Genomic DNA, 27,022 nt, shown 5'->3' with positions numbered 1-27,022 from the left:
GGCATTACACCGGGGAGAAGAGTCATTGCTTTCTGTCACTTTGCATATGCAAATAGACTTGGGCAACACTGGAATATGTTTTAAGTCATTTTCCTCTCAAAATACTTCTTTTTTTGTCCATTAAAAAGTTCTACAGAGCAGATTCACATATCATGCCAAATAATGGTGTCAATGAACTCCTTCTATCACTGTGAGTGACAGCCAGCATGATGTAGTGGTTAAGAGTGGTGAACCAGGTTTGATTCCCTGCTTGCCCTCATGCAGCCAGCTGGGTGACCTTGGGCTAGTCACAGTCCTGTTAGAACTGTTCTCGCAGAGTTCTGTCAGAGCTCTCTCAACCCCACCTACCTCACAAGTGTCTGTTGTGGGGAGAAGAACGGAAAGGTGTTTGTAAGCCACTTTGGGATTTCTTATGGTGAAAATTTGGGGTATAAAAACTTCTCCCAGTCAGTAACACTGATGCATTTGTTTTCAATAAAGCAGCATGGCTTATTGGACACAGAATGGAGAGTACTCGGTGTGGTGCTCTCTTAGTGATCATGGACCAATCACTCAGCCTGACGACGACCCTCATGGAATTTTTGGGATGATAAAGAATCGCCCATTCATACCACAGAGTTCATCAGCAGAAATGTGGGAGTAAATAGGGTTTTTTAAAAAATAAAACAATATATACAAAATGAATTTACATTAGGATTTCAGTGTGACCTGTTCCCAAGGATTCAGCATTTCACTCAAAATTCACACAAGAAAAGCAATAAATGTTTTCTCGTGTACCTCAGAAGCTCACTCCTGTGTGTGAACACAGCCACATGAGGTGATTCCTGTTGTATTACGCTCTGAGAAACTCTGGGAATTGCTTGAAGACTCATATATTATCGACCAAATATGCATTTGTACCACACCTACATGATTTTTAAAAAAATTCAGCAGTTAACTTCAGCAGAACAGTTCTTCACCTCATGCAAAAATGATCCATAGTTTATAACCATTAAAAAATGCTTTACCAGAGTGGTGTCGTGGTTAAGAACGGTGACTTCTAATCTGGCAAGTTGGGTGTGATTCCCCACTCCTCCATATACTGGTTGATCTTGGGCTCGTCACAGCCCTGATAGTGCTGCTCGCACAGACCAGCTCTGTCAGAGCTCACCTACCTCACAGAGTACCTGTTGTGGGGAGAGGAAGGCAAGGCAACTGTAAGCAGCTTTGAGACTCTTTCAGGCAGTGATATAAAATCCAACTCTTCTACTGCTGGAATAACCAGCCGCTGTCTCAGAATGCAAGTGTGCATACAACCAGAATCAAGACAAGTAGCCAGGGGAGCTACAGAAAGATCCTGTGAGGTGTAGTGGTCAAGAAATGGATCAGACTGGCTCATGTAGGCCAACATGCTGTTTCATACAATGGCCAAACATTTGCTCGGGTACTTCAGCCAAGCAGCCTGACGTTCACCTTTTTTTTTTTTTTGTTACCCCTTTGTGAAATAGGATGCAGGACTACATGAACCACTAGTCTGATTCAGAAGAGAACATCATACATGCATTACATTATGTTTTAGAACAGGATCTGAATTCAAATCCCTATTCTGCCACAAAACTTGCTGGGTGACCTTAGGCCAGTCATTCTTCTCTTCACCAAGATTACCTCACAGGATTGCTGTCAGGAGAAAATGGAGGGAGAACCATAGATACTGCCCCAGGTTCCTTGGAGAAAAAAGGCTGTTAAAAATGTACTAGATTGAAAGATACCTGGGATAAGCTGAAGATGTTTGCAAATATCTGGGATGGAGTCAAAGCTCAAAGTTAATTCTATGTGAAGAATCAGACGAGCATATTAAAGCTCCAGATTTCTAAAAGGACTAGTTCTGTGTTTCCTGTTTGAGCACTAGCTCAACATACCCCCCCCCCAATGCTCACACAGTAATGTTCAAAGTTGTAGGGCACATGTATTAATCCTGTGTACTGCAATATCTCCCTAGAGCTTTGAGCTATCACAATGAAATTTGGTATGCTTGCTTATGACACAATTTCTGTCTGAAGGTCCAATCCCACTTTCAGAGAAGGGAAGGAGAAATGCAGGAATCTGTTGTAATGAGATCTCTGCCTCAATGAATAAGTTATCAGAGTAAAAATTGCTATTAAAGGCACATGTCTACATTTTGAGACTCTATTCATTCCCCACCTCTTGTTCCTAAGGTAGCAAGGAACAATGTAAGACAACCAGTAACGTTCTATCTTTGTTGAGCATTATGTAATTATTATGAAATATGGTGTGTACATTTAAGGGAGTCACTGCAACGTGATTGAGCACCCGTTCTTTTAAGTGTGGAGGAAAGATGTAAAATGAACCTTCCTTGTGGAGTGAAATCTGGAAGGAAAATGGGTGCGAATTCTCCGGGTGCCATTCCAAGTTTGTCGATGTCATTGTTTTCAATCGCCATAGTGATTGTAAAGTGAGTTTTCTCACACATTGTGGTTTAACAAACAACCTGCTGGTGAAGAAGACTGTCCTGCCTTAGAAGCACTACCAGTCAGTCCCCCCCCCCCAAAAAAAATGCATCGTTCCAAAGTGAAATGCAAGCAGCTCAGTCATTCAGGTTTCTGCATTTGGGCTGGCCCCAGTTCTAAGGATCCCCCCCCCCCTCCACTCTGTGCATCCTTCCAAATATCATGGAATGTAACTCTGAGCAGGAAAGCATGCCAAAGAGAAAGTCACAGGTGGGATGCAGCCATGTGTAGGATGCGCTTGCATTCCAATGCCTGTGCAACTGCAAATTCAAAAGCTTTTCAGGGGCGAAAAACTAACTATGTTGTGTATGTGGATATTTGTTCATGCAAAAGAGTTCAGGATCCGGCTCCTCAATCCTCAATTGAGTTTCGCTAGAATGTTTCAAGCAGCCAATCGGCAGAGTGAGTTTGGTAACCAATCTTAAGGGTGTGTTAACAACCAATAATGTGCTTAGGGGGCATGGCCTAAAACCGTTCGATATTTGTTCTTCCTATTGATGTGGTGGCTAGGAATGGCAGCTTCTAATCTGGCGAGCCATGTTTGATTCCCCGCTCCTCCACATGCAGCCATCTGGGTGACTTTGGGCTCACCACAGCACTGATAAAGCTGTTCTGACCGGGCAGTGATATCAGGGCTCTCTCAGCCTCACCCACCTCACAGGGTGTCTGTTGTGGGGAGAGGAAAGGGAAGGCTACTGTAAGCCGCTGAGGTTCCTTTGGGTAGAGAAAAGCATCATATGAAAACCAACTCTTCTTCCTCTATTGCTGTTCAGTTTTCCTTGTTAATAAACATTGTCTTTGTGTTGGTGCTGAAGTGTCTATGTCCTGATTGAACCCACAAATCTAGCTATGCTACATGCCATACTACAAGTAAAGACATCACTAACTAGATATATTGCAGTGCTGCTCTGAGGAATCCCTGGATCCTCTGCAAGGCACCCCCAGAAGAAGGTGATTTCCACAGGAGGAAGGAGGGCATCATTAACTTTTACTTTGCCAGCCACTTCCCACTGAACCTCCTTCCCCGCAGAAGCTGGGGAGGAGGATGAGGAGGAGTTGCGGCGCGGTACCAACTGATCCGTGGACTGGTACCAGTTACTGAACCGGGCGTTGGGGACCACTGGTCTACACAATTTTAACGTGAAGAGGTGAACCAGCAGACCCACCACAACCAAGTGCTCAACACTTTCCCCCCATCTGCTTCACCTTTGGGGCGGGGTGTTCCTTGTGCCTTTCTTGTTCTTGCTCTAGTGGTTAAGAAGAGTAACAGCTTCTAATCTGGTGAGCCAGGTCTGATTCCCTTCTCCTCCACATGCAGCCAGCTGGGTGACCTTGGGCTAGTCACAGTCCTCATAGTCCTGTTCTCACAGAGCAGTCCTGCCACAGGGTGTCTGTTGTGGGCAAAGGAAAGGGAAGGGGATTGTAAGCAGCTTTGAGACTCTAGCGAAAAGTGGGATATATAAACCAACTTCTCTCCCCAGCCAGATAGGCCTCTAGACGTCAGCTGCGGCTTGAGGGATTGTGAGTGTGTGTGTGTGGAGGGGGGGGATTGCTCTGCGGGACTGTGGCAGAGCCGCGTTGGCGGGCGCCGCTTCCCGCCCCAGTCCGTCCTCCGCCCGGGAAAGTGCGCCGCTCCTGCCACGCTCGCCGGGGTGGAGGGGAGCCATTGGTTCCGGCCCGACGGCAGGCAGGCAGCGCTTGACGGCGGCGGGGGAGAGACCCAAGCCCCGAGCCGGCTCCCTGCGAGAGAGAGAGAGCGAGAGAGAGGCTTCTCCGCCCGCGCCCTCGAGCCAAGCGAAGGGAGCAGGCGCGTCCGAGCGGGCGGCAGCGCCCCCTAAGCGGGCCGACTGTTCGCGGAGCGGCGCTGGCGCACGTGGCTGGCTGGGTGGGCTGGGCGAGGCGGGCGGGAGTGCGCAGCGTGCGGCGGCGGCGGCGGCCGCGGCTCCTGCTGTCCCGTCGGCTTTCCGCATCGAGCTCTTGCCGCCCGGGCCAAGCGGCGCGGCGGCGGCGGCGGCGGCGGCGGCGGCGTCCGGAGCCGTGGCCATGGCGCTGAAGGACAGCGGCGGCGGCGGCAGCGGCGGCTCGAGCATCCTGCCCATCAGCGCCATGGTGTCCTCGTCGGCGGCGGCGGCGGAGGGCTGCGGCGGCGGCGGCTTCCCGGAGGTGGTGGAGCTGAACGTGGGCGGGCAGGTGTACGTGACCAAGCACTCGACGCTGCTGAGCGTGCCGGACAGCACCCTGGCGCACATGTTCGGCCCCCTGCGCAGCGGCCCGCGGGAGCTGCCGCGGGACAGCCGGGCGCGCTTCTTCATCGACCGCGACGGCTTCCTCTTCAGGTACGTGCTGGATTACCTGCGCGACAAGCAGCTGGCGCTGCCCGAGCACTTCCCGGAGAAGGAGCGCCTGCTGCGCGAGGCCGAGTTCTTCCAGCTGGCCGACCTGGTCAAGCTCCTGTCGCCCAAGGTGGCCAAGCAGAGCTCGCTCCACGACGAGGGCTGCCAGAGCGACCTGGACGACGGCAACTCCCCCGGCAGCGGCGGCGGAGGAGACCTCCTCCTGCTCCAGCCGCCCCGCGCCGGCGAGAAGCGCGCCGGCTTCCTGACCGTCGGCTACCGGGGCTCGTACACGGCGGCGCGGGACAGTCAGGGCGACGCCAAGTTCCGCCGCGTGCCGCGCATCATGGTGTGCGGCCGCATCGCCCTGGCCAAGGAGATCTTCGGCGAGACGCTCAACGAGAGCCGCGACCCGGCCCGGCCCCCGGAGAAGTACACGTCGCGCTTCTACCTGAAGTTCACCTACCTGGAGCAGGCCTTCGACCGCCTCTCCGAAGCCGGCTTCCACATGGTCGCCTGCAACTCCACCGGCACCGCCGCCTTCGTCAACCAGTACCGGGACGACAAGATCTGGAACAGCTACACCGAGTACATCTTCTACAGTAGGTCTCCTGCCGCCCCCCCCACCCCCTTTTCGGCCACACTCGGGAGCAAGGCGGGAAAGAGAGTCCTTTGCAATCGTTCGGCGATCGCCTCGCCTAATAAGAATAATGTAGGATCGTTGCAGGCAGGGGCACTTTGGCTTCCCCCGCCCCTAACTTTCTCACTGTGGAGGTCTGGAGGAAGGGCGCAGGGGTGACCAAACGGTGGGTCTCTAGATAGCCACAGACTACAGTTACCATGAGCCCCTGCTGCCTGCTGTAGTCGATGGACATCTGGAGAGCGACAGTTTGACCACCCATGTAAGGCAAGGTATAAAGGCGTAAGGCGCTGTCCAGGTGCTGAAACGTATACTCCACCAATCTCTTTGGAGCAACCTCTAAGTTCTGGGATTCCTACAAAAACGGCAGCTATGATCACTAGGTAGCCTCGATTCTCAGCAATTTCGAAAGTTAGTCCACAGTTCAGTGTGGGTTGTGTTACTACAAAGCCAATTGCTCATTGTTGGGAGAGAAGGGGGCATGCGATAACCCCACCTGGGAAGCTAAGCAGGGTTGGTCCTTGGAAGGGAGACCACCAAGGAAGACTCTCCAGACTACCTTGGAATGTCTCTTGCCCCACTGCCAAACAATCATAGGGTCTCCTGGTTATGCTATGCAAGCACCATAAAATGAATCGAGCAATCAGTACTCTGCAGAGGAACACAATGGCAAACTACCTCTGCTTCTCACTTGTCTTGAACACCCCCTGATGGGGTTGCCATAAGTCAGCGATAGCACCTGACACACTCACAACTTGCTGTTTTCCTCAAGATTCAGGCATGAATTTCTTCTTTTTAGAATATATTTGGGCATCCAGAGCTTACAAGCGCTTGTATAGATGAATGATGGGATAAAATGTGTTAAATCTGTTAAATCTGCTCATGCATGTTGCAGAGAAGAAGAAATGTAGTAATGTCTTTGGATTTAAAAAAAAACACACACCCAAGCAAGCAATAGCCAGAATGTTATTATTTACCAGTTACTACCAAGTATATGAAAATCCTTTTTAATTGTGATGGGGAGAATGTTACTGCTTGTGGGAATGAGGACTCCCTAAGCCAAAGGTAGTCAAACGGTGGCCCTCCAGATGTCCATAGACTACAATTCCCATGAGCCATGGGAATTGTAGTCCATGGACATCTGGAGGGCCGCAGTTTGACTACCCCTGCCCTAAGCCAACAACTTCTAAAGTATGATTTCTTTTTTGGTCGGAATAATCTCTAACCTTAGTGTTTAACATTTGGATACAACTGGTGGCATGTTTGGGATCTTGGTGGTTACCTATCTGGGAGGGTAGCAAATGTGGCTTTGGGAGATGTTTATTTTCTTTTTTATATTATCTAGATCAGCTTTCCTCCTTTCTAGGTGTACAAATGACATGTTCTGAGCTGATGTCCTCCATGCTTGACATTCAGTATGGTGGATCATTCGTACCTGGAGGGGTGACCTTTTCCATTTTGAGAACCTGCTTGAATTGACACTTGATGGTAGGAAAGTTTCATCACTGGTCATAAATCTTGGGCTGGTCTTTCCGCGGAAGTCATCAGTCGAGACTGCATTGGACCGGTAGCACACAGGCAGCTTAAGCCTTACTTGACTTAATAGTATAATAGGGTTGTTTTGCTTAAGTCTAAAAATGAGAAATAAGATGAAATTAATTGTGGTGTTGTAATAATGTCCAGCAGTCTTATTCTAACAGAGGTCAGTCCCAGAGAGTATCTTGCAAGTGGAATTGATGCAGACATCTAGGTGTGCTTGATCGACAGCACTGCTTAATTTCAAGAGGCAGTCGTTAGGACATTGCTACCAATTATTGTGACTTCTGGACTGTGAATATCAAGGAATTGAGATTTGACATTGGAAGGCTATTATGTTTTCCTGAGTGAAAGACGTGGGCTTCTTGTCTTGCCCAAACCACCTGAAGCCTTAACAAATGCATTTTGCTGAAATTCACTTCTCTGCAAAAAGGTTGGAGGGTGATGCCATTATGTTTTGTGGGTTTGCTAAAGTGAAGCTTCGCATAAGATTAAAGCGGGCGATACTAGAAGTAAAGGAAGGTTCTAAATATTTTATCACTACATTTCCTTCCATTCTCATTAACTACAAAGTAAACAGACTCCATCTGGACACATTTCAGGGGAAGACAGAACAGCAAGAGTCTCAGTTTTCCAAAGACTATTTAAAAGGTTTTCTGTTTCCTCCCCTGTTTTCTCCCCACCCCCCATCAGAAAAGCTTCAGTTAAGGCAGAGTTCCTTAAATTAACTTTCAGGTGTCCACAGACTTACACATTTTGTGGCTGTGCAAACGCAAAAAGAAACTGTAGAGGCGCTCCTAGAATACATCCCTAAATTTTGCCAAACGCATGCTGTGTTGGATGATAAGTAGAGAATGATTCAGACTAATGAAAACACAGCTGGATTCAAAATGGGAACATCCTTTGGCAGAGATTTTTCTTCCCAAGTCTCAGGAAGCTTTAAATCTTTTTTTAATGGGTTTGAGTTAAGCCCTGTACACAAGAGAGTAATTCCTCTGGCTTGTTGTATTTGTACGTGTGTGTGTGTGTGTGTGTGTGTGTGCCTTTCCCTTCGCTGCGGAGCAAAGTGTGTGGCTGGGAGTCGGGCTGGAGTAGCTCACGACCATGTCTGAATAACGACCCTCCGAAAAGTCGTTCCGCAAATGTAACGGGAAATAATTTCAGGATTTTAACTGTGATTACCATTTAAAGCAGAAACCGAAGGCCAATTCACGAAACCGTAACACTGATGGTCCACTTGAGATGGCTGCACATGTTATCTGCCTGCCCCTGGCCATCAGACAGGGAGGATGATGCTGTTTTGTAGGCCATTCCACTCCTTGTCTTTAAAGGGTCCCTAAAAGGCTTTGGGTGGTAGGTGAGGCATCCAAGTGTTTGAAAAGCCTGCCGGGAGCCTGAGAGCTGAGTGAATAAATTATAAATTGTGTCTCTGGCATTCCGGAAGGGTCACAGTCCACTAGACTTTTGGTTTTAACATTTGGGACCTCTGGTGCCTTCCTGCTTTTAAGTAAATGAGCTACTCAGGGATCTCATTTCACTTCTTTCCATGGAATTGGCAGAGGTCTCGCCTGTGAACAGAGAACTGGTGTGGTATAGTGCCTAAACTGTGAACTAGGATTTTCCCACTCATGTTGTGGAAGCTTCCTGGTTGACTTTGGGCCAGCTGTACCCTCTCAGCCTAACCTACTTCACAGGATTGTTGTGAGGATAAAACAAAGGAAAACAATGTAAGCTGCTTTGGGTTCCCATTGGGGAGGGGAAGGCAGGACATAAATAGAGGAAATTAACATAAATGAAATTCTTATTTCTGGGAAACTTTGGGAGCAAGCGTAAGCAGGACTACTCTGAAGTAAATTTTATTTAATTCAGTGGGACTAACTGCCTGGGAAGTGTTTTTAGGATGACAGCTGGTAGAGTCCAACCCAAGATAGATGCTGCTCATTGAAATTGCTGGGATAGTGTTGTACCTATGCATTTTGGAAGCGATAAGACAGAGTCTGGTGAAGTCAGCCTTGAAGGGCTGTTGCTGAGCTGCTTAAACAGTAGAGCTGTACCTAGTGGCATCAAGTGGTCACTGGTGAGGTTGCAGTGGTAAAACCCCAAGCATGTGCTCTGGGAATTCCCTTGTTTAAGGTGGGCTCCATCCACTTCCAGTTTCTTCAGGAAGAAAAACAGAAGCTCTGTGTGCTTTACGGAAGCAAGCATCTTCCATTAAGGCGCTCAGCTCTCTCCATCTGCTGATGTGTAGGCATGTAGTCTGCTTGTATCTCAGCCATAGAGGCTTGCAATGTGTGCCTTGTAACTGTTCTTTACGCTTCTTTAAGTATGGAGACTAAAGCTGATGAATAGATGTTTATAAATAATCTTTCCCAGTAAAGATTACTCTCTTTTTAAACCTCAATGCACTGTGAGTCTGGTTAACAGAGTCATGGTTAACTGGCTGCACTGTACTGGCCCACAACATGAGTAATGCTGCCCCCTGCAGTTCGGTGACTAGGAGTGACCTGCAGTCTCAAAGGCTGGCCCATATCCCCCCCCCCACCAGGTCATGTCAGCATTCTCCCCCTTTCCGGTTTCAGAATTAATAGATCCAGTATATTTTACAACCTGATCCTAATCAGCAGTAAGTAAGTTCTAATCAGGTGACTTCTATGTTACTGCCTTGGAACATGGTGGTGAAAAGTCCTGCCAAATCACAGCTGGTTTACAGTAACTCCATTTGGTTTTCAAGGCAAGAGACATTTAGGGGTGGCTTGCCATGGCCTGCCTCTGCATAGCAACCCTTGACTTCCTTGATGGTCTCCCATCCAAGTCCAAACCAGGACTGACCCTGCTTAGCTTCTGTGATCCAACAAGATTGGGCTAGCCCAGGCCACCCAGGTCAGGGCAGAGACGATCATGCCCTGTCTCACTGTAGTCTTCCTTGGAGGTAGAATGGGGAGAAGCCTCTCCTTCCCTGTGAGCTACATAGCCTAGCAAAAAGCTCTCTTTTTAAAACAGCATTTTAAAATTAAATACGAGTGGTTTACCAATAAACTCAATTTTCGCTATCTATCAAACACCTTTCTTCTTCTTTTTGTAAAAGAGAAGCACAGAAAGACTAAGCCTCTGTTTAGAATTCCATTGAACGCAGATGCTAGCAAATGATCGCAGATGCTAGGATTCCTGATGGATCCCATCAAGGTCATCTGGTGACCCTCGTTCATACGCCTGCATTATGTCCTCCAGCCATAGGAGGTCAGCACAATGTCCGGTTCTCAGACTGCGAATGTTTGGTCGGCACAACCAATAGCATGGGTATCTACTTCCTGTCTCATGGAAAATACTGTTGTGACCAGTAACTGGATCCTGCAAGCCTGACCTTGCTTCTGTTGCTGGTTTTCTTGCTTTCTGGCTCCTCGGCCATTGTCCCACCCGCCAATATCCTCCATCCGTCCTTGTAGCATCTCCTGGGAACAGAACTTGCAGTGCCCTCCTAAGAACATTTTCCCTAGAAGTCAGACCCATTGAAGAGACCTGAGCTGGGTTTTGAATAGTCCTACTTAGGATTGCTTCCTCAGGAGGTGTACCAGGTCAGCAGTAGTAGCACGTGGGCAGTCTGTTAGTGACCAAACCATGCATTCTGGGAACTACATCTCCCTGCCCAATTTTGCCTTTCAGGCAATCTGTCCTCCTTCTCTTTCTGTTTTTCCAGAGCCAGCTTGGTGTAGTGCTTATGAGTGGCAGCTTCTAATCTGATGAGCCAGGTTTGATTCTCTCCTCCTCCACATGCAGTCAGCTGGGTGACCTTGGGCTCATCACAGTCCTGATAGTGTTGTTCTCACTGAGGAGTTGTATCAGAGCTGTCTCAGCCCCATCCTCCTCACAGGTGTTGTGAGGAAAAGAAGGCAATTGTAAGCTGCTTTGAGACACCTTCTGGTATCGAAAAGTCACAGATTCCTCAATTTCCAGTGGCATTCCTAGAGTTAAACAATACTTTTATAGAATTCCAGTGTTATGTTTGTGCTTTTATAGCATTTCATAGACTTTTTATATATTGTATAAACTCTTATTTAGTTGTGTTGTCATTACACAGTAACCTTTCTACCCAAGTCAGCGTTCCAAGTGGTAAAAATTAAAACTGCATTTAAAATACTAATATATTTATATTAGTATATAAATATAAATAATATTATATAAAAATACTAATATTAGTATATAAATTAGTATAACATATTAGTATATAAATTCTAATATATAAGTAATAAGGATAATAATATGTATAAAATAATATTTAAAACACTTAAAATAAACAGATTTATATATAAACACACAACCAGCAGGCTGGATAAATCTTTGTTGGTCTTAAAGGTGCTATTGGACTTGATTTTTGTTTTACCCACTGGTGGAAGGCAGTAGGTAGAAAGACAGATCTCTCTCAAGGGAGGGAGTTCCAAAGTTTTGGCACCATGATCAAGGGAGGCCCTTTCTTAGGACCTGTCTAGCCTCAGTTGGCAGGGGCATTCGAAGTAAAACTGGCATGATCTCTAGGTTTGTAAGGGAGTAGGTGGCCATTCAGGTATGTTAACTCCAAGTAGCCATATCTGGCTTTTTGTCAGCCTTCTGGTGCTGGTGGTCAGCATGGTGGTACCAACCAATTCTCACCCTATTTTTTGCTTCTCTTGTCTACATCCTCTGGAATTGTCCACCTGCACTGTCCAGACTGCAGTCAACCTTAGGGCTTTTCTCCTCTTGATCTCCCCAGCTTCATCTCCCCTTTTCCAAAACCTGCCTTTCCTCCATGCTACCACCATTGCTTCCCTGTCTTTTGGAGGTCTCTTTTTCTTCCGTATGCTGTGCTTTGAAAACAATGGCATGGTGGTGCATGTCCTTTGAAAATTCTGCCCATTCCAATTTCTCTCAAAATCTCCTTCCCATTACTACTCAGTCTTCTAAAGTCATCCATACAACTCTGCTTGACTCTGTCCCCATGTCACAGTCTTGCACTGTTCCCTGAGCTACCTCTCAATTTCTTTATGGTTTACCATATTTCTGACCACACCACCAGGTTGATCCTTGATGATTTCAGAATTCAAGTCAATCATCCTTTTGACCCAGCTCCTTCCCTTCTCTCCTAACCACTTCCTGTAATCTCTGCCTCTGGACTGCTTCTCAGCTGTGCCATTCCTTGGGGATCTTTTTGATCTTGTCTCCCAGTAGAATGGCTCTTTTTCTGACCCGTGTGCTACTCTCTCCATTGGACCACAAGCTCTTCCGCTGTGTTATACAAAATCTACCTTCCCCATAAGGATCTCTTGTCCCTGCCACGGTCTGCAGATCATGGTCTGCAGATCACAGGCCCAATGACAGAAGTCTTAGAAAGAGTCTTGATTCATCTCCTGAATTGCTATTCCCGGTCATAGATCCTGCAGTTTATGCTTTCAGTTTTCCTCCCCAGTTAGCCATTTGGCTCCCATTCCTCCCATGTCCTAGATCTGGCTCACTCTTTTGATCCAAGTTACTAGAAGCAAGCAAAATAACTGGCTTTTGTTCACTATAATTCCTCATTTGGCAGCATCCTGGCTAAGGCGTGAGGGATTTTATACTTCTTTGATGATCTACACCAACTCCAGGAATCCTCAGCCCCTCAGTGCCTCCCCTACTAAGACTTGGCCAATGCCTCCTTATTTCTTCCTGTTTGCCAAAAGCTCTTCAGTGGTAGGATCGATCTTCCTGCCTTTCTAAAAACATAAGAAGAGCCCCTTTGGATCATACCAGTGGGCCATCTAGTCTAGTGTCCTGTCTCACACACTGGCCAACCAGTTCCTCTGGGGTTCCAATAACAGAGCACAGAGAACAGCTCTTACCACAATCACTTGCTGCTTCCTCACTTCTGAGTTCAATGCTTACTCTAATTTAATCATTCTTGATCTTTCTGTTGAATGTTGGCCCTTCCAATCTACAACAGGCTTTCTCAACCAGGGTTTCATGAAACCCTTGGGTTTCTTGGTGGCCCTGGAAGGGCTTCTTGAATAGGTGGGAGTTAATTAATTATATATATATATATATATATATATATATATATATATATATATATATATATATATATATATATATATATATATATATATATATATATATTAAAGTTTGTTAAACATTTATCAGGTGATATGACCATATATGGTAATGCCAACCCACCCATCCTTCCCAAGATGACCATTGATGGGCTTGCAGGTGGTGGGAAGGGATGGCCCAGGATGAGTGAGTACACAGCTATGCTTCCCAACCATATTCTGCAGGATCATGCTACTTCTGAGGGTTCTTGAAGCCTGAAGAATGTTTCAGGGTTTTTTCAATGTTAAAAATGTTGAGAAAGGCTGCTCTTCAACTTTTCTTCCTAAGTTTCTGTGGCCATAGTCTTTCTTTGAAATATAGGGGACTTTGGGTGTGTTTAATAAGTGATTTTGGCTTTAATCCATATAATACCTTCTTGAGGGAGAAGCTCTTTGCTTTCCCTCTTTGAACTAGGGTTCTCCAGAGATCTATCCTTTACCTTCTTCTGTTCCCTCCCTACACAGTGTCCTTAAATGAACTCATCCAATCCAGTGGTTTTCAGTGTCACATATATGCTGACGTTACCTAGCTCTCCTTCTCCCTCCATCTGATCCCACATCTCCAATTGCCTGTCTAATATTTCCACTTGGATATCTCAATATATGTGACTAAACTTCTCATCTCTCTTCCTAAGACTCCGTTGCCTTGTCTAATTTCCATATCCATTGACAACATCTTTAACCACCCTTTAGAACGGGCATGAAACCTTGGCTTTATCTTGACTGTTCTCTCTTGTTTCATATACTGTTTCCATTACTGGCTAACAATTTCATCCAACCCTTGTACACATTTCTTTGGCCCTGGCCTTCATCTATATATTATTAAAGATATGTGCCCCCATCTACAGATAGCTAAATCTGTAGACTGGGGCTATCTGGACATGCTTCTCCTTTTACAATGTTGCAACAAATACAGCCCAACTTTTTTTTTTTTGCCTCCTTGGCAAAAATTCCCACGGCCATCTCTTTGCCTTGACATCTGCAACCTCCTTTCTGGGTTCTCATTGTCTCACCCTCACTTTCTCAGTTTAATTCATCAAAATTATACATTCTTCTCATGTTCTGGCCATGCACCACCACCTCTTCTTGGCTTCCTTATCCACTCTTGGATTCAGCACAAACAGATTGCCCTTACCTCTAAAGTATTACATGACCTTGCTCTCCCCCTTTGCTCTCATATATTTATGTATTCTCCTTTCCTCCTGTTCTACCACCATAAGTTATCTGGAGGTCTTCTGTTCCCTCAAAGAAATTTTTTCTTCCTTCCTTGTTTCAACTCCCCCTTCCCCAGAAATGCATCCCTGTGAGATAGTAGTTCAAAACCCATGCTGTCTCCTGCTTGCAAACACATGGTTGTAAGCCACACATTTGCAAGCCTCCTCACGGGAGACCCCTCCCACGTTTTCCCTCCCTCCCTTGTTGCGGCTTTTTGCCTCCTGATGAGGTGGCAAGGGAAAACAAGTAAAACTTCTCCTCTTGTCAATCACAGCAAGCCACCAATCAAAGCACAGTGGTTGTCTTGGTGACTCAGACTTCCGTCCCCCCCATGGCCCCAAATTAGTTTTTTTTAAAATGTGCACTTCCGCGTTGCTATGCAATAATGCTACAACGTAAATGCATTTTTAATTTTAAAAATCAACACTTCCATGTTGCTATGGAGAAACACTACAACAATAAAGCATCCCCCCCCCTTTTGGATTCATGGTGTTTGGGACTCTATTTATGTTTGGGTAGAGTTGTGAGAGGCTGGACATGGTAACTGGACCCAGAAGAGTGATTATGTGTAAACAGTAGGATTAAAAATGAAGAGTACAGATGTCTAGCTGATTGGGAAAGCACTGTTTCATTGAGTGCCCCCCTTTCCCCATTCATTCACCTCCATCAGAAAACACAAATGGGACTGTGTTTTGCCTGCCTGATCCCAAAAAGACTGTGGACACTTTAGGGAACATTTTTCTTAACTTATGCAAATTAGCTTTGTGGTCCCATGAAAACATGGACCAGCCATAAAAAAAAATTCTCAGAGCAGGAAATGGAGAGGGGAGGGTGGGTGCAAAGGCGGGCAAAATGCTGTAGGAACTGTTGCGTGTTTCTTCCTCCACACAGGCTTGCCTCTGGTTGCTCCCTGATGTGAAGTGAGAAAACAAATGGCAAATCCAGTTCTGGCAATTTCCCTCATCTTGAGGCAAATCTGCCCAAAACTTGAGCCAGTTCCTGGACAGCTTTGGGATACAGATGACATCATCTGGAGGAAGCTCTAAAACCTGCCATCAACCAGAGGCTGTCCAGGGGCAGATTCCTCATGTGGAATCAGTCTCAATATCCTCTTTTGAGATTCATCCGACCTTGCTAACTACATCAACAGGGAAGAATGGTCTACATCATCTTTGAATGGATTGTTCACATTTTTGGATTGGATTTTGTTTTCCTCTGTACTGTGAAAGGTTGTATAACATGCCTTGTCTTGGGAAAATAGACCTTATGACCATTCTTTATAGTAATAATTCTGCCTCCTACCTGTGTTTCTGCTGTTTGAAGCTTTGGGGATAAATTTCTCTGTCAATTGACAGAATGGATCTGTCAATTGAAAGCTTCTGTTACCAAAAACATATTAGTCTTTAAAGTTCCACAGAATAGAAATATAAATATACCACTGATCCTATCCAGATATAATTCTGCAGTGCAGAAGCCAAGACAGTAAGAGGTCAGAGGTTTTGGAGTATACTCCTAGGCCCTCTTTAGATTGCAAATGAATGAGGTGCTTTCTTGTCAAAAAATGCATGGATTTCAAATGGAGAATTTATTTTTAAATTAACATAAATTGACCTATAATCCTAGCGACATATCAATAGTAATGATACCAGTCAGTTCACTTGGCTTTCTCCTGCCCCCCGACAACCTCTCTGGGGAGGAAGTGAAGAATGGAAAGGTTATTGGATATTGGAATCCCATATTTGTGTAGGGAACCAGTTTATGTACATCTTAAAGCATCTGAGATACTGTGTGGAGTTTCCATTCCAGGATAGGAAAGCGGAGAACTATGTGGAAAAGAGGGGACAGATGTTCCTGAACCTTGTATATAAAGTATTTGTTTAAACTGTTTCAGACTGCTTGTTTTGGGCTTAAATACCCTTCTTTATAGAGGTATCACTAGGGCTGGAAGAGATACTAATTTATTTTAGTTTCCCAGCTTGTTTGCCTTTGAAAAATGACAGCCAAGGTTGGGGAAAAAAAACATTTCAGATTTGTGAGCATCAAATTGTTAAGCACAAGGCTGATCTTTCCAGCTGACAGGCGAGTTTCAGATTCACTTAATTTAATGAGTTCCTTTGTGTAATCAGCGAGGCCTTTTCTGCAAAGAGGCCACATGGCTATGAGTGCCGTGAAGTATATCTCGAGGCAAAATTCTGCGGCCCAATGCAAAGTGTGGGATGGAGATACATGATGCTGCTACCATGCTGAAGTGAAATAGGCCTGGGCATGAACTAAAGGTAAAGGTATCCCCTGTGCAAGCACCGGGTCATGTCTGACCCTTGGGGTGACGCCCTCTAGCATTTTCATGGCAGACTCAATACAGGGTGGCCTTGCCAGTGCCTTCCCCAGTCATTACCATTTACCCCCCAGCTCATTTTACTCATTTTACCGACCTCAGAAGGATGGAAGGCTGAGTCAACCTTGAGCCGGCTGCTGGGATTGAACCCCCAGCCTCATGGGCAGAGCTTCAGAGTGCATGTCTGCTGCCTTACCACTCTGCACCACAAGAGGCCCCTGGAGTTAATTAGTTATATATATATATATATATATATATATATATATATATATATATATATATATATATATATATATATATATATATATATATATATATATATATATATATATATATATATATATATAATTAGTTATTAATTAGTTATATATATATATATATATATATATATATATATATATATATATATATATATATATATATATAAAATTAGTTATTAATTAGTTATATATATATATATATATATATATATATATATATATATATATATATATATATATATATATATATATATATATATATATATATATATATATATATATTTAAATTGCTAAACCTTTATTGGCCGATATGACCACATATGGTCATGTCGACCCACCCACCCCTTCCAAAATGGCCAATGATGGGCCTGCAGGGAGTGGGAAGGGGAGGGGCCCTGGGTGGGCATGTCCACAGCTCTGCTGCCCAGCCATATTCTGCATGATCATGCCACTCCTGGGGTTTATTGAAGCTTGAAGAATGCTTCAGGGCTTTCTCAATGGTAAAAAAAATGAGAAAAGGCTGGTCTAGGGAATCAGTAAGGGGCTAAACACCAAGGGCATAACACAAATTCAAGATTAAATGGGACCCCAAGTGCATAATGACAAGGGTAGGTTGGCTCCACTCTTTAAAACAACTAGGCTGCCTGTCAAGCGCACAGGAAACTCACAACAAAACTTATTCAAAAGAAAAATAGTTTTATTGATTAGCACTACACGCAAAGGACTGAAAAGTCAAATCTGACTAGAAGCCAGATTTGCCTCAGCTTATCAATACATTTCTCCCGCCCAAAACTTGACAGTTCCCAAGGGGGGGAGGTGAGTGAGAAAAGACATATGTGAAACCAAAACAGGATTCCAAACTCCCATCCTTGAAAGAGGTAACAAACAGCCCTTTCTGCCCATAACAAGATAAGGTTAACATAACATCACTATTCTATTTTATTGCTTACAAACTACAAGGCCGGGACTAACAGGCGCCGGGCCCCATCTAGTAATATAACTGACATGGAGGAACTCAGGCTAATTTATGACAGAGATTCTACAATCCTGACATCCCTCCGCATTAAAACAAACTTCACTCCTCCACCTAGCCGGCATCAACCGGGCGAGGACAATCAGGAAATGCTCGATGGAAAGCCCGGAGAAGGCGGGGTGCCTTCACATTCCCAGCCTCAACCCACTCTTTATCCCCAGAGGGGAAATCCTTCCAATCGACCAAATATTGAAGGCGACCCTTATGCAAGCGAGAGTCTAAGATTTGGTTGACTTCATAGTGGGTGTCCTTATCGATGTAAATTGGAACAGGCATAGATGGAGGAGGGTGCCACTCGTCCGGGGCTGGAGCTCTTCGCAGCAGGCTGGAATGAAAAACCGGATGCACATTCCTGTAAGTTTTTGGTAGAGCTAGCTCCACAGTCACAGCATTTATCAATTTCACCACTTTAAATGGTCCCACAAACTTTGGACCAAGTTTCCTGGATTCCTGCTGGCACCTTAAGTTCTTGGTAGACAGGTAGGCTAAATCACCCACTTTCCAATCAGGGGCAGGTACCCTCTTCTTGTCAGCTTGAGCCTTATAGGCATCTTTGGCTTCCTTGAGGCTAGCAACGATTTCTTGCCAGCCCGTACTGATGGAGGCTGCCCATTTGTTTATGTCAGGGACCTCTGCGGAGCTAAGTCCCCAAGTGGGGGCTGACACTAGATCAGTTCCATACACCACCTTGAAGGGCGATACCCCAGTTGAGGAGTGGACCCCATTGTTATAGGCGAATTCAGCAAGTGGCAATAAAGAAACCCAATCATCCTGCTGGTGGTTGATAAAACAGCGCAAATACTGCTCCAGGATTTGGTTTACCCTCTCGGTCTGGCCATTTGACTCCGGGTGATAGCCCGAGGTGAGGGCTTGCTCCACACCCAATAGTTTAAGAAGCTCCCTCCAAAACTTGGAAACGAACTGGGGGCCCCGATCCGTCAGGACACGTGTCGGGATCCCGTGCAGACGTACCACGTGTTTAATAAAAAGAGAGGCCAGCTTTGGTGCTGAGGGCACGCCCGTACAGGGGATGAAATGAGCCTGTTTGGAAAAAGCATCCACTACAACCCATATGACGGTGTTCCCTTGGCTGGGGGGAAGGTCTGTAATAAAGTCCATAGTTACATCAGTCCATGGACGTGAGGGGGTGGGCTGCGGCTGCAAAAGTCCCTTCCTTTTGCCCCCAATTGGCTTTGAAGCAATACAAATGGGGAACCCCTGCACATATTTCTCCACATCTTTGCGCAAGGATGGCCACCAGTACTGTCTCCTGACCAGGTGCAGAGTTTTCACAAAACCAAAATGTCCAGCGGTTTTAGCATCGTGGCAAAGTTTCAAAACCTTCCCCCGGGCCGCGGCAGGCACAAAGAGTCTTTCACCTTTGAAAAAGAGCCCCCCCTTCTCAGACAAATCAGGGCGGAGGGAACAAAACTCTGGGTCAGTTGACAAGTCCTTTTGGACCCAGCCCCCTGGGATGGGCGTAACAGTCTTTGTGTGGCTGCGCGTCACAGCGGCCATCCCCAGTTGGGCGGGAGTAAAGACGGTATCTACCAATGGGTCTCGTTTGCTGTTGTACTGAGGCAGGCGCGATAGTGCATCAGCCAAAAAATTCAGTTTGCCAGGAAGATGCTTTAGGGAGAAGTTGAAACGAGCGAAAAACTCCGCCCATCTCATTTGTTTGGCTGAAAGCGAGCGGGGCTGTTTGAGTGCCTGAAGGTTTTTATGATCTGTCCAGACTACAAACGGGATTGTGGACCCCTCCAGCCAATGCCGCCACGTGGAAAGGGCCAATTTCACTGCAGCCGCCTCTTTTTCCCAAATTGCCCAATTTCTTTCTGCCGCTGAAAATTTCTTTGATAAATAGGCCAGGGGGTGCAATTTCCCGTCTCCCCCCTCTTGGAGGATCACGGCCCCCATTGCTACGTCCGAAGAATCTACTTGTACTGTAAATTGCTTAGAGGGGTCGGCATGGGCCAACACCGGTTCAGACGTGAATAACAGCTTTAGTTTGTCAAACGCCTCCTGACAGGAGGGAGTCCAAGAGAGAGGCGCCCCAGGTCGGCTTGCCGTCTTTCCCCCTTTGGTTTTTAACAAGTCAGTGAGGGGCAGCGCAACCTTGGCAAAGTTGGGGATGAAGGTCCTGTAAAAATTAGCGAACCCTAAGAAACTTTGTAATTGCCTCCTGGTGCGGGGAGGCTCCCATGCCAGCAAATCACGCACTTTGCCAGGGTCCATTTCGATCCCAGCCTGGGAGACCCGGAAACCCAAGAACTCCACTGCCTCGCGGTGGAACTCACATTTTGACAATTTAGCGAACAACTGGTGCTTCCGCAAGCGGCGGAGCACTTCGCGGACCAGCTTAGTATGACTCTCAACATTCTCTGAATACACAAGAATATCATCAATGTAAACCAACACCCCTTGGTACAATAAATCATGCATAATTTCATTTATCATATTCATGAACACGCCCGGAGCGCCGGCGAGGCCGAACGGCATTACGGTGTATTCAAACTGCCCCAGGGGCGTATTAAAAGCTGTTAAATATTCATGCCCTTTCTTGATCCGAACTCGATAGTAGGCTTCCCTTAAGTCCAGTTTCGAAAAAACGCGCGCCTTCCCCAAGTGGCCCAGCAAGTCTTTTATCAGGGGAAGCGGGTAGGCGTTGCAGGTGGAGACCGCGTTCAACCCGCGGTAGTCGGTGCACAACCTCAGCGAACCGTCCTTCTTTTTTACGAAAAGGACCGGGGCTGCCAAGGAAGATGTGGCTGGTCTGATAAAACCCCTCGCTAGGTTCTTATCCAAAAATTCTCTAAGCTCTGCCATCTCTCGCGGGCTCATGGAATACAGTTTGGCTTTGGGGAGAGGCTCTCCCTTCTTTAATTCGAAGGCACAGTCAGTTTTGCGGTGGGGGGGGAGCTGGTTGCACTCCACCTCCGCGAACACATCACCAAAGTCCCGGTATTCAGGAGGAAGCGCGTCCACCCCCACCCCCAAAGCAGCCACCACCCCGGATCTCGGAGGACCCTGCTGCCGCGTGTGCTGCTCACAAGCGGCGGAGGTAAATTCCACAGTCCCTTCCTTCCACTTCACAAGGGGATCATGTTCCCTCAGCCAATCCAACCCCAACACGCATGGGAAGGCAGAGTGAGGGGCCACCAAAGGTTGGATTTGCTCCCAATGTTTTTTTATGTCCAAGTCCATGGGGCGAGTCTTTGCCGTGGCTTCCCCACCGGGAGCGCATTTCCCATCTAACTGGGTGATTGGCAAGGGTTCTTTCAGTGCCACTTTCCCCACCCCCAAAGTCTCGGCCAGTGCCGGGCTCACTAGGGATTGGGTGCACCCCGAGTCCACAATACATCGGATTCCCACCGTTTTCCCCGACTTGGGGTTAGAAAGGTTGGCCGGTAGGAGTAGCAAGGGGGAATCACTCACCACGCGTTTGCCCCTGTTGGCGGCCTGCTGGCGGGGCGCCTTTACAGCAGACCGTCCTCGTTTCCCGACTGCTCCTCAGCTTGATCCTCGTCCTCCAGCCCGCTTCCCTCCTCCGAGTCGTCCACCGCTGGCACGGCAGCCACTGGAACCAGGAGAGATTTGGTGCTTTTCTTGGTGGTGGTTTTCTTGGCAGGCGTGGCTTTCGATGGGGCGCTGCTCGCAGCTTTCGGGGTTGATGCCGCTTTCGTTGGGCAGTGTGCGAGGAAATGCCCGGCTTGGCCACATCCTAAGCACAGCCCTTTCTCCATGCGCCGAGTGCGCTCCGCCGGTTCCAATTTGGTTCGGGGCTTGGTCTTCACCGGGGTGGAAGTCTTCGCCATGGTTTTCCCGGCCAGGGCTTGCACCATTGAGGCCCGTTCCAAGCGGTTTTCCATTTCTCCAGCCAGCTGGACCCACCCTTCGACAGTGAGTGGGTCTTCCAGGAGGAGGCACTTGTCAGCCAGAGTGGGATTGAGGCCCCCTACAAACGCCAGCACACGTTGGGGCTCCGTCCAGTCTGGTACAGAGGAAGCCAGCTCCTTAAATTCCCTGGCGTACTCAACCACAGACAACTTTCCCTGCCGGTGAGCCCGGAGTTTCTTCTCCGCAGTCTCCCGTTCAAACGGTTCCACGTACATCTGGCGCAGGGCCCTCATGAAATGGTTGTAGTCGCGGGTGGCTTGGGGGTGGTAACGGTACAAATCCACGAACCATTTGGCAGCTTTGCCTTCCAGGGCTTGCCCCACGAAACGCACCCGTTCGGCGTCGTCTTGGAAAGTGAACCCCATGTCCATCATGTAGGCTTGGAGGTGCACCAGGAACGTGGGGAAATCGGAGGGGTCCCCAGAAAACTTTGCCTTGAACTTATAGGTGTTCCGCATTTCCACTCCACGGAGGTGGGCAGGTAGGCGCCCTGGGCCCCAGTCCGCCGGTGCTGGGGCCGGGGCCGGGGGTCTTGCACCCCGGCCAATGCCTCTCCCTCTCCCAGCCGCCACTCTCGCTCGTTCCGCTGCCTGCGCCGCTGCTGCTGCTCGCGCGGCCGCTCGCGCTGCTTCACGCGCCGCCGCCGCTGCCGCCGCCTCGGCTCCCGCGACATCCGCCGCTGCCCGTGCCGCCGCCGCCGCTGCTGCGTCCTCGCCTCCGTCCGCGCCGTCTCCACCAGCACCGTCGCCGCCAGCGCCACCTTCGTCCTCTCGTTCCTCGCCTTCGTCTTCTCTCTCCCTCTGCGCCCTTGCGCGTGCTTCCGCCTCGGCTTCGATCTCTAGCTGAGCCCGGGCTCTGGCCAGCGCCTCAGCCGCCTCTGCCGTTGCTTGCGCGGCCGCCATGCCGTGCTCCTGCAGTGCAAACCCACCGCTCTCTCTCCGTGCACTGGTATCGTGTGCACCCCCACCGAGCACGTCCCTTAGCAGGCGTTGTGTTCGGCGTCTCTCCTCCGGATCCAGCCGACCCGAGAGGTCCTGCAGCCAGTTAGTCACCCTGTCCAGCTTGTACTGCAAGTCCTGTGTCTCACCCACAGGCTCCAGCGCGTAGCTAGGCAGTCCCAGGTGCTCCGGCCAACGTTCATCCCCAGTAGGGCGGTCGTATTTTGACAATCGCCTGCGCTGGGTGATGTGACGTTCCAAAAATTCCTCGGGTCCCGGGGTTGCCCCCGAGACAGCCCGCATCATGGCCGAGCTGTGCGGCCCCGCACCAGCGCCTTCGGCCTGGGAGAGGTCCCAATCCAGGCCCTCTCCCTGATCAGAAAAAGTATGTCCCTCGCCCTGCATTTTGCAGGTGAAAGGAGTTGTGAGATTTGACTTGATGTCAAGCGCACAGGAAACTCACAACAAAACTTATTCAAAAGAAAAATAGTTTTATTGATTAGCACTACACGCAAAGGACTGAAAAGTCAAATCTGACTAGAAGCCAGATTTGCCTCAGCTTATCAATACATTTCTCCCGCCCAAAACTTGACAGTTCCCAAGGGGGGGAGGTGAGTGAGAAAAGACATATGTGAAACCAAAACAGGATTCCAAACTCCCATCCTTGAAAGAGGTAACAAACAGCCCTTTCTGCCCATAACAAGATAAGGTTAACATAACATCACTATTCTATTTTATTGCTTACAAACTACAAGGCCGGGACTAACAGGCGCCGGGCCCCATCTAGTAATATAACTGACATGGAGGAACTCAGGCTAATTTATGACAGAGATTCTACAATCCTGACACTGCCTTGTTTGCCACCCGTGCTTTTAAAAGGTAGAAAAATGCTGACATGATATTGTCAAAACCATGCATCCAAGCTTTTTCCATATGTTTTTATTTGTCATTTGTTCAAATTGTCAAATTGATTGCTTTAGGTGTGAATGTAGCTGGTTTAAGGTACTGTAGTTTGCACCAGGGATTCAGATTGTAAAATTCTTTGATGTGTGGGAACTGTATCTCTCTTGAACCTTAGGGCCAGAGGTGTGTGTTATGTCTTCCTGGCCAGCCTATCTGTTATCTGGATTGTTTCACGCCTAAATGGGTGTGAGGGGGCAGCAGGGGGACTGCAGGTTAAGATGGGGCAGCAGTCCCTAGGTGCTTTAGTCTTAGAAGAGGTTTAGACATGCTTGCTTTGTCGTATCCTTAATGAAGAGATTTTCTTCAACTAAGTCAGCTTATTGGGAACAATTGGCTGGACTCTTGCAGATGCCTTGGTGAGTGGTTTTCTCAGCTATAAGAAGATGTGAGTTTTCAGTAGCGCAGAATGTTCATTTATTTATTTATTTTGCCTAGGAGCTCAGAGACACCGATTATAGACACTTTTCCCAACTGATGTAGCTTTTGGAACTACACTAGCTTCTTTTCAGCTGCAGATTATGTGTCTTTGAGTCATGATCTGCCTGCATTGCAGTATATTAGCAAATTGTAAAGTGGAATTTTGCTAAGAGGCCTGCAAACCTGTTTACAAAAATCAACATTCTTTTAAAATGTGAGAAAAGGAAAACTAGTTTTACATACCTCTTAGTGGCCATGGACTGACTAAAAGTCAGTTTCTTGGAGAATGGGCATAATTTCCATTTTGAACTTTCCTTAATGTCTTTGCATGTTATAATACACCCATGCTATTATGGAAGTAATCCCTTATTATGCATTCTTACTATTTTGCTTTCTCCTTCAAAGGGCCAAATTGGTCTTAATAGATTATACTTTTAACATCCAAACATCAGAGACTCCAGCTGGAAATGGTCCTTTCTCAGCCAACCTGTAGAGCTTTGATGCATTTTGAAATTGCATTTAAAAATTCCTTTAAACGTTTCTGAGTTCTTGAAAAAGCTTCTTTAAAAATAAAACAATGCTGTGTAGTTTTCTACTTGGACATCAGAATTCCCCAGTGCTTGTAGTGGCAATGGTAACAACAAAGTGAAAATTGGTTCTTTTATTCTGCACTTAAGGGCAAAATCAGCTGTTCTTACATGTCTTCTCCGCTATGGCCCCTCTCTTTATGGCAGCCTTTCTCAACTATTTTACCATTGTGAAACCCCTGAAACATTCTCCAGGCTTTGAGAAACCCCAGAAGTGGCTCAATCCTGCAGAATATGGTTGGGAAGCAGAGCTGTGGACATGCCCACTTGGGGCCTCTCCTCTCCTCCCTCACCTGCTCCAGGCCCATCTTTGGCCATTTTGGAGGTGGATGGGTCAGTATGTCCATATATGGTCATATCACCTGATAAATGTTTAACACATGTTAAAGATATATAAAAAAACAATTAACTTCCACCTATTCGGGAAACCCTTCCAAGGCTGTCAAGAAACCCCAGGGTTTTACAAAACCTTGAATGAGACAGCCTGCTTTATGGAATAGCCTGCCTGAGAAGGTCCAGAAGGTTTCCATTATCCTGGCTTTCTGAAAACTCTGCAAAACTGAATTATTCAAGAAGGTTTTTATACACAGGCAATAGGGTTGCACTGTACAAAACGATTTCCCAAAATTACTTGGTTCTATGACCCTAATCCTCCTTCTTTGTTTATCGAATGTTCCATCTAGGAGTAGTAGCAGGTATTTACTGTATATGGCTGTAGGCCTTTACAAAACATAGATAAAACAATAAAATACAAATATAGATCTGTATTTCTCCAGTTAATACATAAAAACTGTGAGAAGAATGTCCCATTCTGTCAACTGCACTGACTCACTTGGTGTAATCCACCTTGAATCCTAGTGAGAAAGAGGGCCTGTAAGTAACATAAGTAGATTAAAAATAAAGTGAATCTCTGCTTTCCTCCCAAAAAATCCTGGGCAGCTTACATGGTTCTCTCTTCCTCATTTAACCTCACCTCAGTTCTGTGTGGTAAGTTAGGCTGAGAGAATGTTCTATGTCCAGAGTTGTCCAGAGACCATCACGGCTGACTGTAGATTTGAACCCAGGTCTCCCAAATTCTAACCCAGGCTTTCTCAACCAAGGTTTCACGAAACCCTGGGCTTTCTTGATAGCCCTGGTAGGGTTTCCCAAATGGGAGAGAGTTAATTAATTTTAATATATTTTTAAATTTCTTAAATATTTATCAAGTGACACAACCATATAAGGACATGCTGACCCCTTCCCCCCTCCCAAAACGGCCAATGGTGGACCTGGAGGGGGTGGGAAGGGGAGAGACCCCAGGTGGGCATGTCCACAGTTCTGCTTCCCCACCATATTCTGCAGGATTGCAGCACTTCTGGGGTTTTTGGAAGTCTGAAGAATGTTTCAGGAGTTTCTCGATGCTAAAAAAATGGAGAAAGGCAGTTCTAATCTGACACTTTAAATGGTCGATGCCCATGATAAAGCCCACCAATGTATTATCCGGCACCCGTTGGTTTCTTCAAAAAGCATCTCTTCCCCAAAGATAAGTGGCTAGCCCCGGCTTTCCTCTACCTCATTGCAGCAGGAGGGATGTCAGAAGAACCCCGGAAGCGTCATGTGTTCATTTTATTTATTTATTTATCTTCAGATTTTGATGACCACTTTCCCTGACATGATAAAGCAAAAGTTAAAACATTTAAACATGCAAAGCACTTTCCATTAAAAGCCAAAGATCTCTCTGTAGTGTTGTTCACTAAGTGGCATGCGGATGTTGCTATCTGTGTAGGGCGGCCAATTCTTGATGATGTTCTATGGGCCTCAGCCATAGTGTGTGTGAGATGGGACATTTCATCAGCAAACAGCTGCCTCCATCAAAGGAAGGGGCACCCACATATAATTTTTAATAGCATGTCAACTAGGGAGGGTAGAAGTACTTTTATACCATTTTCAAGCTAGGCATTTGCTTCTGTAATAGCAGAGCTACTGAGCAAGGAAGTATGTCTGTAGATCTGAGCTGCTCTCTTGGGGCTGTTCTAAATTTTGCCTATATATCTTTGTAGAAATTGCAGGAGTGCCTGAAATTTATCTTATTGAATTCCATTGTGCTGAGAAACTTAATTAGAATTACTTGGATTTTTCCAGTCAAGTTAATTGTCCAAAATCCATACACTGGCTCCCTTGGTGTCCGCTCATTTCAGAAACACTGTAAGCTCCTTGGGGTAGCGACCACTCTTGTTTCCTCATGTTACAGTATATGTTCATAATGATAATGGAAGGAGCCCTTTCTCTT

At 46.8% G+C, this 27,022-nt stretch overlaps 1 protein-coding gene across 1 annotated transcript in view; it reads left to right on the top strand.

Annotated features, from left to right (window-relative positions):
* The first annotated feature begins 4,507 nt into the window (after positions 1-4,507).
* The window catches only part of KCTD8 (potassium channel tetramerization domain containing 8), an 85,614-nt gene continuing 63,099 nt past the window's right edge, over positions 4,508-27,022 (top strand). Inside the window, exon 1 of the mRNA XM_077301840.1 lies at positions 4,508-5,442. Within this exon, the coding sequence (XP_077157955.1) occupies positions 4,551-5,442 (892 nt within the window). The 5' untranslated portion in view covers positions 4,508-4,550. The remainder of the gene's footprint in view (positions 5,443-27,022) is intronic.

This window comes from Paroedura picta, chromosome 10, assembly GCF_049243985.1.
Source record: "Paroedura picta isolate Pp20150507F chromosome 10, Ppicta_v3.0, whole genome shotgun sequence".
Lineage (NCBI taxonomy): Eukaryota > Metazoa > Chordata > Lepidosauria > Squamata > Gekkonidae > Paroedura > Paroedura picta.
This window is presented reverse-complemented; position numbering and strand designations above follow the sequence as displayed.